The 18,666-nt window shown below is 42.1% G+C and overlaps 1 protein-coding gene across 1 annotated transcript in view; it reads left to right on the forward strand.

Moving 5' to 3' along the window:
• Window positions 1-6,225: 6,225 nt before the first annotated feature.
• Window positions 6,226-18,666, forward strand: part of rab2a (RAB2A, member RAS oncogene family) — a 28,250-nt gene continuing 15,809 nt past the window's right edge. Inside the window, exons 1-3 of the mRNA XM_069715833.1 lie at window positions 6,226-6,430; window positions 14,563-14,634; window positions 17,177-17,244. Of these exons, the coding sequence (XP_069571934.1) occupies window positions 6,385-6,430; window positions 14,563-14,634; window positions 17,177-17,244 (186 nt within the window). The 5' untranslated portion in view covers window positions 6,226-6,384. The remainder of the gene's footprint in view (window positions 6,431-14,562; window positions 14,635-17,176; window positions 17,245-18,666) is intronic.

The raw sequence follows: 18,666 nt of genomic DNA on the forward strand, positions 1-18,666 counted from the left end.
GAGATTCACTGCAGCTATGCTAATTAAACCTCTTCCAGGCACCATTCCCTGAATCAATCCCCCAAACAGTTCCTCCTGCAGCTGAGCCAAACCATGCCCTACTACCACAGTATCCAAAGTAAAAAGAGTCTTTCTGCAGGAATATTATTACTGCTGCAAAAAAGTTGTATTTCACTGCTGTACTTATTAAAGGTGCTGCAAAGCAAATTCCAAGATTTGCTTCTCAGTACATTATATACGTGTAAAATGAGTTGCTGAAAGCATGTGCAAAGTTTGAAAACTTTGTCGCACTGAAATGTGGAGTTAGACCGTTGGACAGTTTCTTATCCATCTTCAGGTCAGGTTTTTTCAGGCGGGGCTAAAAGCTAACCTATCTACGTCACAACAACCTATCTACGTCACAACAACCAACTACGTCAGATCACAGACGGTTTATATAACCTTCTGCATGGCTCCTCCTCTCACACAGTGAAACGCTATAAAAGCCTGGAGCTCATTTGCATAAGAGGTCATCCCACTGGACTTCAGTTCTACTCCTGCTGTAGTCAGATTGTTATTGTACATCAGCTGCTTCAGGACGTCTCCCTCCATCCCCAAGGGAATCTTTCCTGGATGCAAGAACCTCCAAAGCAGCGCTGCATCGCTGTTTAAATGTCCTACTGATGAAGAAAGGAAAAAGAGGTGGATTGATTTCATGAAGAGCTAAAGGAGACGTTAGGATTAACACCAACAGCCGCGTCTGCAAGGACCATTTCATGACGGATAGTTTCACCAACTTCCACCGGAGACGGACGGAGTTCACGGACGCACCGGTTCTCCTGCAGCGCGGAGCCGAACCGAGCTTCACCCTGCCGGCCGTTCATCTCCCGGTCGCACCGGCACCATCTGCTGCCGCCAGCAGTTCACCACTCAGTGTAAGTTCTGTGTGCATGTTATAATTGTACTAAATAACTTTTCCACAGTAACTCTGCAATATTTAGTCCGCGGTGCAAACCGCTAACGTGATTTTACTCGGTGTAGAATAACGGTATTCTCATGAAATGGTAGCTAACGTTCTAATTAGCTTCTATTGAGCTCGTAGCCGAGCAGAGTTCAGAGGAAAATGCTCCGATAACTGCGAACAACCAATACTTCTGTGGTGTGATAAACTTAAAACTCATTTCTACTTTACAGCATCTTTAAAGATTGGTGCTTAATTTAAGTGCTTTATATACTGTTGGTTTGTATTCTATTGTTAGGATCTCTGTCTGACCCTAGTCACCCTGACATGGTCCATAGCTTCCATCGTCAAAACCCCAACAAGCCTGGTGGTTCGCCAAGAGGCTCCCGTTGAAGGGGGGTACTGTTAGGCTCTCTGTCTGACCCTAGTATGTTTTACCTTTGTTTTTCCCCGATCGCCTCTCCTCATGTGTTTTGTCATTCCCCTGTCTGACTAATAGTCCAAAATCCAAAGAGAGTAATGTGAAACACAAAAAAGAACAGTGAATCCTGTCCTGTGTAAAGCTGGAACCAGTAAATGCTCGACAGAAAACCTTATTCTGTAATTACATTTCAGCTGGGCAGAATGAAAGTTAAAGAGGTCTCCGATTGGAGATATCTCGATCTGGAATTATGACTCATCAGAATGAAATCGAAGATATCAGACACTGGAGTCACACTTGTCGTTATTGCAGATAACTTTATCGAGAAACATCACACATATAAATGTCAGAAGGGGCGCCATTTGTCCGAGGAGGAATGTCGCGGTGGATGTCTGAAAAGCTGTTTGACAGGGAATGATTCAATGATGGATATCTGCAATACATATCCAGTTAGATTGGACTTCACAGTGAAGTACGAGACATCTGGTGTCCACCTATTAAACTGTAGACATACATTTTATCTGCATATGTGCAGACTCTGTGATTTATAATGAGTGCGATGCAGTAGATGTAATTTTAAGGATTTTGTTTTGTGGAAAAAACATAAAAATGTAACACTAATTTGGTCTTAATGCAGCTCTCAAGGGGATCTTTAATATTTGCTGCAGCATTTGAATCAATACGATGTTCTTCAGGCCCAAATCTCACATTTGTGTAATTTTTCATCTCACACTACAGGAGTTTTCCTCAAATAATGATTTCATATTATTTGTGAGGTAGTTGCCGTATGTTTGTTTGTTTCTCAGTTCTCTTGTCACTCTTCTGTCTGACTCTCTAACCATGGCAGCCGCCACACTCTCTAGCCCCCGCAGCCGCTACGGACTCTCCTCCTGTTCCTGTCTCCAGACGAGTCACCAACGCCGGGCCACTAGCTTTTGGCCGGGTTGGGAAACCACACACTCTATCCTGCCTGCTGCCCTGTTTCGGACCTCGGGAGACCACACACTCTATCGAACCTGCTAGCCTGCCACAGATTCATCCTCCACCAGTAAATAAAGACTGTTCTGTACCTGAACTCGATTCTGTGTCTGCATTTGGGTCCAGTCCTGCCGCACCACATAACGTAATGGACCGACCATGTATGGACCCAGCAGCCGCAGACTCGGGTCTTAAGACCATTACTCTGTTCCAATCAGGCCCGCCGGAGCTTACCCAGTTGAACCCAAAACAGGTTTTGAAGGAACCCGCCTGGCCTTCTGGGAACCCCCAGGAGGAGGTGACATCGGGTTCACCGGTCCTGCCAGTCTGCCGGCTCCTGTCCTGGTCCTGCAACATACCTAGCCTCAGTCTTTGAGGACTCAACCTCTGAGACAGAGTCTTCAGCCCCAACAGAGTCTTCGGCCCCGGCAACCACCACAGATTCTCTTTTGGCCAGATCGATGATGCCGTCCCTCCCGTTCCTGCCTCCGGCTGGGTCGACGCCACGCCCCCTGCTACTGCCTCAATTAATGTCTCAATGTCCGGCCAACAAGCTCCGCCACGCTCTCCATCCCCTGAGACTTATTTCACATACGACCTCATGGTGGTGAGGTCTGCTCTGGAATCATTTTATTCTGATGTTCTGAAACCTGACTTTGACTAGCACTTGTTAGGTCTCAGATTGATGGAGTCTGTAGTGACAGACCGGTCCTGGCTGACTGCTATACCCTCTGTTTGTAAGACTTTGAATAACATGACCAAACCAAGGAAATGCCTAGAGGGGTTTTTGGGAAACCCCCGTGGTTCACAGGGGTGGCCCAGTCTTGACACCGCTGCTCTGCCGCAGTACCTGTGTCAAGCAGCTTCAGACTTAATTGCATCACTGCCTAAGTCAGCCTCAGTATCTCCAGCCTCTCCAGCCTCTCCATCGGCTTCCGAATCAATGTCATCAACCCCGGCAAGAGATCCAGATGCCACGCCTCCTGCCTCAGTCTTTGGCTGGGTCGACGCCACGCCTCCAGTTCCTGCTTCCGGCTAGGTCGATGCCGCACCTCCTGCTCCTGCCTCCGGCTGGGTTGTCAGCACACCTCCAGCTCGGGGTCCGGAGCGATTCCACCTTCGCCGCCGACGGTCTCCTGCTATGCTGCCAAAGGGGTCCCGCCTTCGCCGCCAACGTCCTCCAGCTCAGCGCCAGGAAGGGTTCTACCTTCGCCGCCAACGCTTCCCTTCTCTGCGGCCGAAAGGGTCCCGCCTTTGCCAACGACCTCCTGCTCTACGCCCAGAGGGGTCCTGCCTTAGCCAACGCTCCCCTACTGGCCTCCAAATGAATATACGTCATTGGCTTTCTGCCGTCCTCCCAGTGAATCTCGGCCTTCGTGGTCGACTCCCTTTTCTGCCACACTGTTGTCCTCCGGAGGGATCACTCAAGTCCGTACTGCCTCGAGGTCGCCTTCCAGATAGATTCCTCAAGTCTGTCCTGCTTTGTGGTCGTCCTCCGGAGAGGTTCTTCAACTCTGTCCTGCCTCATGGCCATCCTCCGCAGCGGTCACTCAAGTCTGTCCTGACTCATGGCGGTCCTCCGGAGCGGTTACTCAAGTCTGTCCTACCTCATGGTCGTCCTCCGGAGAGGTCACTCAAGTCTGTCCAGCCACGAGGTCATAAGCTCACAAGAATCTCCTTCTACTGCAGTTTATTGGACTGAGAACATGGAGGAAGAGATTTAAAGTTCACATCAGGACTGTCTTCAGTTGAAACATGTTCAGGATCAAAAGGACTGATGCATCTCTACAGGAACAATGTCCCTGTTAGTGTGAATCATCCAGCAAATAAAATCGTCCCCATGAGTAGTCGCTGGATGATCTGCAGTCCAGATGTTGTTCTTAGAAAGAGAGTCATCAGCCCTTTACTGTCAAAACCTGCTTAATAATAGGAACTAAATAAAAACATGTTGTCCTTCCAATACCGATGGAACTGAATATTTGGATACCTCGGAACAACCCCCCCCCTCCCCTCCACACACACACCCGCCTTCCCCCAGGAGGAGATGGAGCAGTCTGAAACATCAGTTTGAGCTCCGGCCGCTCCGACGCAGTGAAGACACCACTGAGATGATCCGCTTGTCTTCAGTCCAACATATTACTGTATTTTAAATGTGTTGCATTTTTGTTTTTATTATTTGATTTATTGATTTAATTTTTAGTTTTCTTTAATGTTTCTACTTTATTGATTTATTGCTCTTGTTTGTTTTACACATTTATTAACTACCAATTATTACTTTGTGTTGTAATGTTTTGAGATATTTGGTTGAATTTATCGAACAAACCTGATGACTAACTTGTTCCTTCTTTATTGGCTTGTTTTAATGTAAGTAGTGATATAAACATGTGATGCAGTAGAACAGGGCGTCCATGTGGCAGGAGGTGAAGCGGGAACAAGGAGTCGAATGGTGAAGTCACACTGCAGTAGACCTGAGTCACAAACCACCTTGTTAACATTTTGTAAATTGTCCAAAATGTGCAGCTTTGTTTGTCTCTGGGGTGAAAACCTGAAGTGGAGTTGTTGAACATCTCCAGAAGGTTCTGCAGCCGTTTAGTGAGACAGAGAGACGGGAGCTCTAGGGGGGGAGACATTTACACGGGCAAGAAACAAAATACCTGACGGGCAGAAAGACTCAAACTAATGACTGCACTTAAAAAACGAATTATTTTATATTGTTTCAGATCAGCTTTGGTTTTCATTTTTCTCTGATGGCCTACAAACATATTCATGAAAGGACTTCATTCACCAACCATTCTTCTACTCAGATATTTACCAGTATCTTCATATTTGGGATTTATAGTACTGGTTTGGTCCCTCTGACTGATAAATGATTATATATGAGATCAATAGGTTATTAATACGGAAGCATCGGTGTGTACGCAGCATCTGCTGCAATTGGAGCTGGTTTTAAACTTCTTTATAACCAGCTGTAGTGCACAGATGATACCCAACCATCCTGCGTTTTATTTTGTAGGTTCTTCAAATCATGTCTAATAACCCTGGTGAATATGAAGTTGTTTCATATTTCCTATAAAAAAGTTAGAGGGGGATACAAATTCTATCAGCCTGTATTTTCATATATATATATTTTTTTTTAATTTATTTTTTATTAAAAAAGTACATGATGGTAGGACATCACCATAACCAATTTTTGCCTGAAAATACAGTCTGATAGATGTTGTATCCCCCACTAACTCTTTGTAGAAAAGATACAACTTTTCCAATGTCACCATGGTTACTAAACAGGATGTGAACTATAGTCAGAATAAAACACATGATGGCAGGACATTGTCACACTCTAGTAGTTCTCCACTGTAGAGACATCAATCTCTGGCTGACCAAGAGTTGAATTACAGACTTTGACTTTATGATCTGGGCACAGTTTGCATGTGGCCAGCCAAAACAATTTAGCCTCCTAAAAACGATTTGCCTGAACCCTCACACATGTAACACACAGCAGCCTGTGATGTAAGACACAGTAAAAGAGTTGTTTTTAAAAATCAGGGGGAAAAAGGGATGACTTTCCTCATTTATGTTCTGTCCGTGAAATGGGGAGTGTAAGTGTAACGTGTGGTCAACTATGCAGCCACTACAGGCCGCCAGTGACCGTAGACCGACCTGTGTTGTAACAATTTGTCAATATTTTGAGGGCTATATGAGGATGATGTTTTCTTTATATTATAATATAAATAATAGTATCTCCAAGTATTGGCCTACGTATATAAAAAAGAAAAGTGCACACCAACTCTCTTATTTCAAAAGGAAGCGGAGTAAAGAAACACATCTCAAGTTTCCGAGCGGACCCTGAACACATCATTTTGTAGCGTGGCGAGGGCGGAGCGTGTGACGTCACCGAGGCTCTGGCTGTTTATTGTTCCTTCCTGAGCAACGACAGAGAAAAACAGGCTAACAGGCTTGTCAGCTACTTTTTTTTCTCCACACGGTTCGCGGTTGGTTTTACGAAAGTGTAACGGTCGAGACAGCTGACTGCACAAACCCAGGGGCCATGGCGTATGCGTACCTCTTCAAATACATCATCATTGGAGACACGGGTAAGCTGCAGCAAAGTGCCAGCTAGACTGCTAGTTAGCATTCAGCTAGCTCTTAGCTGTTAGCTCGCGGTGTATTTCCGCAGTGTTGGACAGTCCAGTGACGTGGACCAGCAGTGACACGGGGACACAGGGAGGGACACAGGGAGGGACGGCAGCTCACGGTCTCACTCGAAACATACTTGTATAGTATTTAAAACACATTGACAGTGCAGGCACCTGGACCCGAGCTGCTCCTGTCCTCCCGCAGCGGAGCTGCTGACGCCGGCAGGCCGAGGACGGAGGCCTTTGGTCCGTTTGCGTCGAGGGTGGGGGTGCTAGCCTAGCATTAGCGGCTCCACTGGATAGTTAGCAAACAACTGTCACGACAGCAGATTAATGCGCCGCTGGATCTTTAAACATAAGATAAATAAAATAGTAGGGACGTGTTTTTGTTACAGTATGCATTAGAAAGCACACAGTCAACATGAGCTCGGGTTCTCACTGTTGAAGGCCAGGACCACAAGCTAAAGCCTCCACTCGTCCCTGAGATGGCGTAGAGGAGCTCTACTTTCTCTCCACATCTCTGCTCGGTGGTTGGAGTCGTTGAGGGGTTTTCATCTTTGTGTTTTGTCTGTCTCAGATTGTTGTATATTTTAGATTCAGTAGCCAGCTGAAGGGAAAGCCTGGGATAAGGAGATGCTGTCTGCTGGGCTGAGGAGGGCCCTGGTCCTTGAGCTCAGTGAGCCAGCAGGTGCGTTTCTGATGCTGTTGGGTTACAGAGATGGAGCAGCAGTCAGAAAAGCAAACAGGGTTAAAACAGCAGTCATCTGAGCTGGATTGAGAAATGTGATGGGATCGTTTACCTCTGGGAAGCAAACCAAAGACCTTCCTCAGATATACAGCCAGGAGGCCAATAGTTGTTCTCTGCCAAGAAAGCACCAATTAATCATCATCAGGTTAGAGGATTAAATTCTGATAGATGTATTACAGTGGGAGTTCATCAATATATTGGGGAGAGACTCTATATGTTGGTTGTTTTGTGATCAGATGATTGGATGGTGGCGGGCTGCATGTTTACTTCAGTGTGATTGTGAAACAGGTTCATGTTTTGCCTGCTGTTGTTGTGTATCACTAGTAGTGAGTGGTAAGGACAGCTGCAGCCAAGGTCCTGTTTTGATTACATATATGTCCACAACAGAAATACTCCTCCTGTGCAGTGCTCACATCTACAGGAGTGCAGGTTTTCTCAGTGAAATAAGAGCACAAATTATTGCCTAACTAAGTTTTAGTTTAACAGTCACCAACTGCCCTTTAATGTTTGTCATAATACAACATTGAGAAAAACACTTCTGCTCTGTTTTGGTGACAATGCACATATGTGTGATCCACCTTCATGAACAGTATCTGTTGTACGTACGTATGTGTATGCATATATATTTATATATGTTGTGTAGAAAAGGGGGCTGCGGGGCCGAAACATTTCACAAAGATTGTTTTTCTTGCAGAGTTTGTGTGTTGTTGCGTTAGATTTTACAGTGTGTGAGTATTTTTGCACCTCCAATAGATGCACTTTGACATTTTCCTTTCCTGTATGTTTAGGGTGGTTAGTACACAACCAGTAGTTTTTAAAACTGCTCCAAAATGTGTCTCTGGGTTGCCACAAAATCTTATATCCTAATTGTTTCCCACAGAGAGGAGGAACTATTTGATCCTATTTTACATCATACCACACGATTTGGCTGCGGTCTGTTTGGCTATACTCTGAGTCACATTGATCCAAGAAACGCATCAAAAGTAAAACTTGAAAAAAGAAGACACATCTGGTAAAAAGAGAGATGTCATTCACAGCAGGAACAAAAAGTTTGCATTTTGATTCCAGAACCGAATGTCAGTTCTTTCTTCTGAACAATAAATAGACCACGGCTCAACAAGTTAAAAAAAGATACACTTTTTCATCGTTAAAGTTTCACTTCTTGTGTTCATATTTTGAAGAAGGGAGACTTGTCTGACTCCCAATGCCGAGTTATTGACAATAAAGGCAAAAGGCAAATGCTGCCGCTTTGAAAGTGATGAGACCCAAAGCTGCAGGAGGTTTGCTAATTCGAGATCATGTGATTTCTGAGAGATCAATAGTTACGCTGGTTGAAATTGCACGTGTGCAACATAAACACACAGATCATGTTAAGCTGGAAGCTAACCTTCAGGGGCCACATTTGTGCACTGTTGTATGTTGTGATGCGACCTAATGAATTGTGTGGAGAGGTATTATTTGTCAAGGTGTTTGCTGATGGTAATATAAGACTGAACAAGCAGTCAGTCAGGTTCTGTTCAACCTGGACTCATCGTTTATTTGGTGAGCGTAAAGGACGTTGCTTCTTCCAAATTCTTCATGACATCGGCCTCCCAAGTTTTTGACATCGGACATCGTTTAGAAGGACAGTTTAGTTTTTTTTAATGGTATTTTTATGTGAGTGTTGTCTGTAAAACACTACCAGAGACCAACGTCCCCATTTTCAGTGAGCATCTTTGAGGCTGTGACCAACAAGGTTTATGTATTTCTGTTAGAACTGACTAAAATCTTGAGGTACTGTTAATGATTTAAAGTGTTTTGACAGATGTCTGCTGGAATGTCAGGTTTTACATTTTGTTTTACATAATCAGAATTTTTCTTCTTTTTTTTTTTACCCCTAGTTTGTGAAACAGCCTGTCAGGTCTTTATCTCATCCTCCTGCACACCAATAGAGATTCCCTGCTTGTTGCCTTGTACTGCCGTGTGTTATCTGTCCTTTATCATCGATTTTTATTCATGGACTCCATGACATGTTGCATTTAAGCGTGTCTGTTTGTAACCATGGAACTGCCATGTTGAGTCAAGGCAAATAATTCTCCAGCTATTATTTTAAAGGCCCACAAGCATCCTCCAGATAGACGTCTGGTTCCCATGGTGGTCCATGCTGTCTGGGAATGGCTGCTTTATGGCAGAAACTCACCGTAAAGACCTCGATCTCCCCTGATCCAGGTCACGGTGAAAACGATGAAATAAGCATATTCAGTCTCCATTCAGTTCTGGGGAAGAGACTTTGTTTTACGATGCAGCGGAGTAGCAGCAGGGATTCCCAGAAATAAATAATTATTGATTGGACTGTTCTGAGTAATATAAAAATATGGGAATTCTGATTTAAGATGGACTTTCCAGTGGTCTCCAGCCAAGCTGTCCACAGGTCGGGTTGACAGGAAGACAAACTCAGTCCAAACAGAAAATTATAGCTTCTGTACATGTTTAAACCTCTAAAAATAGGCACACTGCCGGTAGTCTGCACATTTCCAGAGACAAACCTTTTTTTTTTTTGTGCGTTTTGACCCCATTTCAAGAATTATGAGGTGCTTTTTGACGTATCAGTTGTCCCTAAGACATGTTTCTGGGAGGGATTTATTGGTATTAAAGGTTAATGCAGCTATTAAAACAATACTATAACTTAAATAAATGAATATTTGATATGGAGTAAAAAATTAGGGAAACCCACCATTTGGTCACAGAAACTTTTAAACAGATGATCCTGGGTTGGTTGTCTACATGTATCGGCCCACAACAGGGATCCTCGGCAGCCGGCAGTCCAGCCGTATTGTGGTTAAAGTTTGGTCTTCTTTGACAGTAGCTGCTAACTCAGTTTTACTCTTCTTCACCAACTGCTTGTTAAATCTCATGTCAAGGTTAATTTATATGAAATTTTCGTCTACAAACAGTTGTCTGTATTTACTATTTAACTGTACCTAAAATATTTTGTCATTATCCATCATTTGCCGATTATCAGTTGTATAGATTTTGTTAATTGATAACTTATTTGGTCTATGAAACTCCAGATATCTGTGAAAAGTGCCCAATACAAACATTAAGGATGCGTTTGTTAATTCAATCACTCAAAGCACAAGTGAAACAGATCAGGAGTTGAACTAAAGCATGTTCATATAATAGAAGCTAAAGGTGCCTCCCACAGATGGTATTTAAAAGTGGACATTGTTTCCAGGTCTGAAAATGGTTCCGATGCAGAAGTGTCTTCAGCTGCAATACCAGCGAGTGCCACTAGAGGTCGGCTCCAAAAAGCCTCCGGCTCCATAGACTCCCATTCAACTTCTCTCATCAAATCCAAAGTGAATAAAATGTGTCCATCAGTTCTCTCGGTGTTGTTAGCTAAAGTCACTCCTTCTTCTTAGTTTTCTGGAGGTCCATCTGAAAATAATCCCTCATTCATTAGAAAACAAACAAAAATATCCTATTGATAAAATTGAGGGTAGACTGACTGAACAATACAATGACTCGCTATCGGCACCTATTTCACAAAGTGGTATTGCAAGATGGGATTTCATTCTTACAAACCACATCTTTAATAACTGTGTAAGTAACAATTAAAATGTTTAAAAGATCCCTAATTATTATGTACAACATTCAAAAATCTTAAGTAATCTGCTTCATGAGGGCTGATAATGACCTAACAACCCTACTGTCATCAGCTTCAGACATTTCTATATCCTGATTGGTCTACAGAAGTATGTGATGTCACTTTTTTTAAGCTGAGTAAGACGGGTAAAACCTGAATGAATCCAAACTGTTTTAAATCTTTCAGACTTGTGTTCAAGTTGGATCCTTTCACTCAGAGTAGGAAGCTGCGCTAAGAAACTTCTCTAAATTCTTCTAGTTCTGGTTGTACAGGTTGTTTTGGTTTTAATCCAGAGTGTGAGAGTTCTTACATCCTTCTGTCATATGGCACATCAAGCTTTAGATTAGTTGCCACAATAGACCAGTTCATGTTGTCAGACTTGCCGTCAGATTCCTCAGCAGGATTTGTGGTCAGTCTACTGGCCTGCTTAAGGTTAAGTTTTCTGCTGTAAGTGAGGAGAGCAGCTTCTTACTGGCTAGCTTCAGCACCACTGATTGACTCTTTAGTTGTTTTTCGTTGTTGTTGTTCTTCTTCGTCCATTTTTTTCCCCCCACTTTTAAGGGTTTTTAGCCACACTGGTGGGTTAGCAATGGCAGCTGGTTGGTCGTCCCACCGATGTAGTCCAGAGGGAGATTTCTTGACAAATGTGGACTAGATTGCCATGAAAACGCTCAATAATATTGGTGATTCTTTGGTTTTACATTTGGTTGCCAACAGCAGGTAAATGTCAGTATGTGCAGTAGTTTGGTTTTTGACTAGACATCTGCAGAACCAATAACGGCCCCTTCAGCCTCAGTTGTACTTTGTGTCTAGAGCTAATTAGCATGCTAACTAGCATGCTAACAGGCCTAATTAATATGGAGAACCATTATATCTGCTAAACATCAGTATTTTAAATCAGCTGTTGTCTCTTCTCGTCTCCTTACAGTCACTTATCCAGTATAACCTAATCTTTGAAACACTGAGGATCTTTTTTCATCAGCCTACATTGTCCTTTGAAACATGTCATTACATAAGTATTGATCTGTGGATGTCCACAAGTTAAGTGGCAGTCATTGCCACCGAGGACTTGTTGCTATGACAACAGGTTAAACCATTTTACATTACCTGGAAAAATCACATTAAGCAGGTGTCGTAGTGCTAAGAAGGGAGCCCTGGTTTATGTTTCTTTTTACCAGAAGTATGCCATCTACGTTTTGTGAATCCTTTCCCATCGTCAGCATGTAGATCTTTACCTGCTGCAGGTCTGTACCTGCTGTAGGTCTGTACCTGCTGTAGATCTTTACCTGCTGCAGGTCTGTACCTGCTGTAGGTCTGTACCTGCTGTAGATCTTTACCTGCTGTAGGTCTGTACCTGCTGTAGGTCTGTACCTGCTGTAGATCTTTACCTGCTGTAGGTCTGTACCTGCTGTAGGTCTGTACCTGCTGTAGATCTTTACCTGCTGTAGATCTTTACCTGCTGTAGGTCTGTACCTGCTGTAGGTCTGTACCTGCTGTAGATCTGTACCTGGTGATACAGGACAGAGAAGCAGAGCGTCGGTTGGTGCTTCACATCTGTTGAGTCAGACTGGTGTTCGCTTAAATATTCCATCTGACGATAATCCGGTCAACCTGCTCTCTTTTTGTTTTCAGCCCAGCAGGTCTGTCCAAACGTAGCGTTATCTCTTCACCATGATGCGCTGTTCCCTCAGCGAGAACGTGTAGGATTGGCCTCCTCCAATGAAACATAATACATAATAGGCCTCACTCTGATTATGACTATAGCCTCTCTCTCCATGTGGAGTCGCAGCAGGCTTTGATTACAGGCTGATCACAGCCATCACGCTGTTACCTCTCGGTTAGAAATGGGAACCAATGTTCTGATAACAGCATCATGACTGCTTTAGCTGAAAAGTCGCATGTGGCACCTGAACTGCTTCATGTTTTGTCTGTAAGACTTTGCTGTAAGCAGGTGTGTGTTGACTGCACACACAAATGTGATGGAGGTGGTGATGACATGGTTGTCACACCTTTTATATACCATCCCTCCTCGAGCTCCCTCCATCGCTTAACATCATCATCACACAGCCCCTGCCTAGCAACAACCACTGCCTGGCGATGGTGACCCTTGGAAACCGTTGAGGAGGAAGACCACGTCCCTCTCAGTCACCTCCTTCAATCTGTCACTCTCTGACTCTCCATCTCCTGAGCATCTTCTTTGTCCCCCCCCCCCTCCCCCGATCCACTGCTTTTCTCTCTCACACATGCAAATGTGAATGCACCTCCTAACCTTTAACCCTGAAGGCTCATATACCATAAACTACTATCTGCAGAATAAAGCATTAAATACCAATTTTCCTGGTGCTCTTGAATCTGCTGGACACTCCTGGCCTTTTTAAAAGCTCTAAGATTAAATCAGGTGAAGATGGTTCGCTTCACTTTTTACAATCAAAAACATCTCCAGTAGACATGGAGACTTTCCTCCTCAAGCAGGAGCAGCAGTACATTATCCTCTGAGGCCAGACTCTTTAAATTCAATACATCAAGATGACAGGCTGAGTTCAGCGCTGCTGGATTCGTCTTGGTGATGTAATTTAATGCAGCCTTGTTTCTATGACTACTGTTCATGGAAGTGACCATATTTGGACAAGCTGGAGGAGGAGCCAGAGGTGGATCTGACCGATCTGATTGGAAACCTGACGATACTACGTCCCGCCCACCGATAGCTGTAACCTGACTGCACCGCAGGCCTGTCAATCAAACAGACACGCCCCCAAAAACAGGTCTTCTTGAATCTTCTTTTCTAATGAATGAGGGATTATTTTCAGATGGACCTCCAGAAAACTAAGAAGAAGGAGTGACTTTAGCTAACAACACCGAGATAACTGATGGACACATTTTATTCACTTTGGATTTGATGAGAGAAGTTGAATGGGAGTCTATGGAGCCGGAGGCTTTTTGGAGCCGACCTCTAGTGGCACTCGCTGGTATTGAAGCTGAAGACACTTCTGGATCGGAACCATTTTACAGACCTGAAAACTACGAACACTTTTATATCCAGTTTATTGTCACAGCTCACTGTTTTTGTATCTGATGTGTTTCTGAGAATCTGTTGACATACAGTATTCAACCACACAAATATTTCATAATACTGTTAAAATGTTTTTTATTTGATCATGACATTATTACTTTTCTAAAATCTAAACATTGTTCGTTCAAGAAATGAACGTTATCATGTTGTTATTTTACTGTGGTTTATTGTGGCACTCTTCAACATTCAGGAATGGTTTTGTGTGTAGCGCAGTGTTTGTAACGAGCAGATTCATTAGTGCCCTTTTGGAAAAGCAGTGGCATCACACATACGAAGCAGCCAGCTGGTCAGTTAGCTTGTGAACAGTTAGTTAACGGGGCTGACTGAGGATCGGCTGGAACAAGTGTGTCAGCTCCCTGCTGGAACCGGACAGTATCCTCATACTAGATGTGAATAGGTTGTGTGTGTTAACAGTAATTACTGCTTTAGATTTGTAACTCCCTGCAGAGAGTTGTCACTTACAAACCGCAGCGTGTTTCTGCTCCGTGTGGCAGTTCACAGCTTGGAAATGGAATTGTTTGGGTCACTTCTGTTATGTGTGGTATTTTAATCTCAGGATATGACCCTATGAGTGTGTGTGTGTGTGCGTCGCGGTTCGGCCGTTTTGCATTAAGCCCCTCTCTAATGTTGTGTTTTTTGTATTCCAGGTGTGGGAAAGTCATGTCTATTACTACAGTTCACAGACAAGAGGTTTCAGCCAGTTCACGACCTCACCATCGGTAAGAGCACCCGTCCTCATCCTCATGTCCCCATCATCACTGAAAGCACATTCATTTAAATGTAATTAATATCGCATGTTAAAAAGAAATTGGTTCACCAGCAGTCCAAAATACAGCTGGAATAATAATAATAAAGAAATAACAAAAGATAAGAAGTACAGCCGGAGCTAACAGGCTAAAAGAGTGAAAGTAATTAGCTGCGTTGGGTTGTGCGTGTATGAGCTATAAATTAATGATATCATGAACCTTTCTTGCAGTGAAAGATAATGTTATCTCAGATAAGCAGAGTGGAGCTCACTATCGCCCTGCTGACATTCAGATTACATCACATTTAATCACAAAGCAAGGAATCTCATCTCATCTCGACTCAGTCACAGAAAATCTGATGTTGATTGTGAATATTTTCTTAAATTTAGGAGATTTTGCTGTAGTGTGGCTGCCATTACGTGTTCTTGAGTGGAGATTGGTGAATAAACATTTATACATTTAAAATTAATTGAACACAAATAAGAAAAAGGGTGTGAATGCTGTCTGGAGTGCCTTTAAACAGATTATTTTAAGATTTCCAAAATGAAAGTTGAAAATGTCATCATAACTGTTGTGTCATATTTCTATAATATTCCTACAGATAATTAAAAACATCTGTTTGTAGTTGGGATCACCAGAGGCCCAGCGATATCACATGACCATAAAACTTAAGTGACAATATGATAATATTGCGAACACTGTAATGTACAGTATTGCAATATTTTATCTTTTTTTTAAACTGTAAATTATGTCCACAAAGGAAAATTGTATCAATATCGGTTTTATATGATAAAATAGCAGAAAAAATAGTCATAAAGGTTGTATCCACCTGACAAATTTATTTATTTATTTATATAATAAATATGAATACTTGGCATCTATGTACCATATTGCCACTCAAAATTTGAATCTGCTATGCTAAATCAATTGTCCATCATTACTGTTGGTACATCCAGGTGGGCCAGTGGTCTAAGTCAGACACGACCCAACAGCATGTCTCCTCTGTGTGATCTGTAAATCATGAGATTTGTACAGCAGCTAGTTAATATAGTGCAGAACCTACAAAATACATTAGGTCAGCCAGAATCACCATCAGATTCCTCTGGTGCCTGTTTGGTCCAGATCGGCTTGTGTGAAAGCCGTTAGTCCGACCGACTGTTTGTCAGAGCAGATCTGGTGCTTTTAATTAGTAGGCTGAAAGTGGAGTGGACCAACGTCAGGACAGTGTGGGAGCAGATCTGTGAGTTCAGCAGAAATTCAGAGGGTGAACTCGGAGGGCAGTCGTTTCTCCTCTATGTCATTTAACATGTATAGTGATGTTATAAGTGTACCGGTTCTCCCCAACAGAACCTCAGTCCCTGAGTGCTCCACAACGACTGCCTGCTGTATTTAGTTTGAGCCAGTACACGTGCATCCAACAAGATTACTGCTGAGGATTACCTGTGAATGTGTATTGTGATATAGAGTCATTCAATTTCTAAAATGACCGAGCTTTTGTCTCTATTAAAGTTAACTACCATTTATTGGATTTTAAGTTGTATGACCTAAAGCTCTATGTGAATAAAAGTGACAAAAGATTACTTTATGCGAGATTCAGATCTGCTCCAAAATGTAAAGGGTTCTTCTTTGGTCTGTGCTACATCCTTCAAACTTTCATCAAAATGGAGACAGTAGTTTTTCAATAATCCTGCTGACAGACAAACAAATAAACAAATCACACTGAAAACATCACCTCCTTAGCCAAGGCAAATACTTTTAAATCCTTGTGATGCACGATATTATATTGGCATGTCTTTGGTATCGACCTATAAATACTTTAAAATGAAATATCTTCACCGGCCCACAGTGAACATTTACGTCGATAAAAGGATGCTTTAATTATGTAATTGCTTGACTAAATGCTCTGACTAAGTAGGATGAATCTTATAGTTTATTAAGAAGAAAGTATTACATTAAAATAAAAGTGTTTCTCTTATTTTGCCCAGTGAATGTGTACATGATGAAAAGCATCTGTCAGCGGGCCGTCACAGTCAGAGGAGGCGTGATAATATATAATATATGTACTACATAAGAGATGCTCTCTGTGATTAGGAGGACACAAATATGTGCATATGTTGGTATCAGCAACCGCCTAAAAGAGTTGGAGAATATCAGCATATTGGCAAAAAGTCCAATATGGTGCGTCTTTATGAAATCCATCTGCTGATCTGGAGCTGTTAAGAAAAGTCTCGTCGTCGGAGAAAGGGACATTCAGCTTGTCGTGTAACATTCGGTGTCACCATGTGCAGTGAAAAACTGTTTGTTTGCACTAACCTTGAATGTTTCAGTCTTCTTTCTGTTTGCTTTGTCTCTGACACACAAATGGATTTTGTTCATAATGAGTAATATTTAATGTATATTAATATTTAACCTTTTAGTAATAAATAAACATGAATATGGTTGATTGATAAGCAGCAGGACCTCTTGATGAAGTCTTGTGGCTAACCGTCATCCTTCTGTGATTGTGTCTGTCTAGGGGTGGAGTTCGGAGCGAGGATGATCACTATAGATGGCAAACAGATCAAATTGCAGATCTGGGATACGGTAATATATCTCTTGAATATCTTTTTTCTCATTACGGTGGCACGTTGATAACTGCACAATAATAAATAAATCCTGCATTATTTTCCTAATTGTGAATCTGTAACTGTATTGATGTCTATAAAATGCAGGTATTAGGGGTCATCAACTTGAGGTTTTTCTTTTTTTAAATAATGTGATGTTCATGTTTTTAATTATCTTTTATATCCACTTTTGACTTTTTTGTTTATATATTTAAATACAAAGTAATCTGAAAACGTATTTTTGAAGCTCATCTTCATCAGTGAATAGGAGTGAATTCCTAATATTTCAGCTTTTGAGGAGCACAGTGGATTATTAAAACATCACACTCAGAGCCCTGTTTGATGACAAGAAAGCTCACGTTCCTCCCGGCATGTGTTTAAAAAAAACCCTCTGTTTTTAGGTTTATTACAGATCTTTTGAGGTCCCCAAAAACGAATGAAACCCAAAATATAAAAAAGGTTTTGTTGAAAGAGAATTTTTGTGTGTTTTTAAATCAGTTTTCACCTTTTAGTGTTGAACTCTATTTGACAAACAGCATTTCTGGTAATTCAATAGGATGAATATTGATATAGAAAGTAATTTGTGACTGACATGGCCTCCTTTATCATTAATAGTATTCATTAATATCATCATATTAAGTTTTCTGAATTAATTCTGTATTAGATCCTCTTTGGGCTTCATTTTCCATACAAGTGAATAAAATTTCGGATTGAGAAGTCTCCTCACTTGCAGCTCTTGCGAGGAGTCTGGTTCCTGTTTGTTAAACATGTTTCAGTAACTGTCTAAATGTTTTAAGGTTTATCAGAGGTCATCAGGACTTAGTAAATAACGGGGGGTTAATGTTACAGCACTGCAGTTACAGTCCAATGAAAGTACAAAACAAACTCATTCAGGAGCTGAGAGGAGGATTAAGATGAATAAAGACATTAAATCAAGTTATCTTGAAGCATTTCGGTTAATTGTTTGCTATAGAGACATCACGTCTTTTCATGTCTACATTACTTTTAATGGTCTATAAAATTGAACAATTTAGGGAGGAAGTTTTTTTTTCCCAACAGGAATGGATTTTATAGTTTAAGACGGCAGTGGACGTTATGCCGTAACTCGTTGTTTCTCAAGATTAGCCATAAATGTACATTTAATCCAGACTTTCATCTTCTTGATTGTTGATCTTCAGTCTGAAAACCAGTTTATAGTCACGTAACCACCACCAACATCTGCCCTGATGTGGAGCAGTAAGCTGTGATGAACTGAGGGCTAAACTTGCAGTGCTTCTGCAGGAACTTTAATTTCTCCAGAATTCATGTCCATGAACTTTCTTTTGTGTAAAACGTCCAGTGCCTTTGTGTTTCCACAATATTGAGTGTTTTGTGCTTTTGGTTTTCTCTGCATGTAGTTCAC

The sequence above is a fragment of the Brachyistius frenatus genome, unplaced genomic scaffold (genome assembly GCF_029030835.1).
Source record: "Brachyistius frenatus isolate BFR_SWC_R1_liver_20210118 unplaced genomic scaffold, ASM2903083v1 Contig_149, whole genome shotgun sequence".
NCBI classification, from domain to species: Eukaryota; Metazoa; Chordata; class Actinopteri; family Embiotocidae; genus Brachyistius; species Brachyistius frenatus.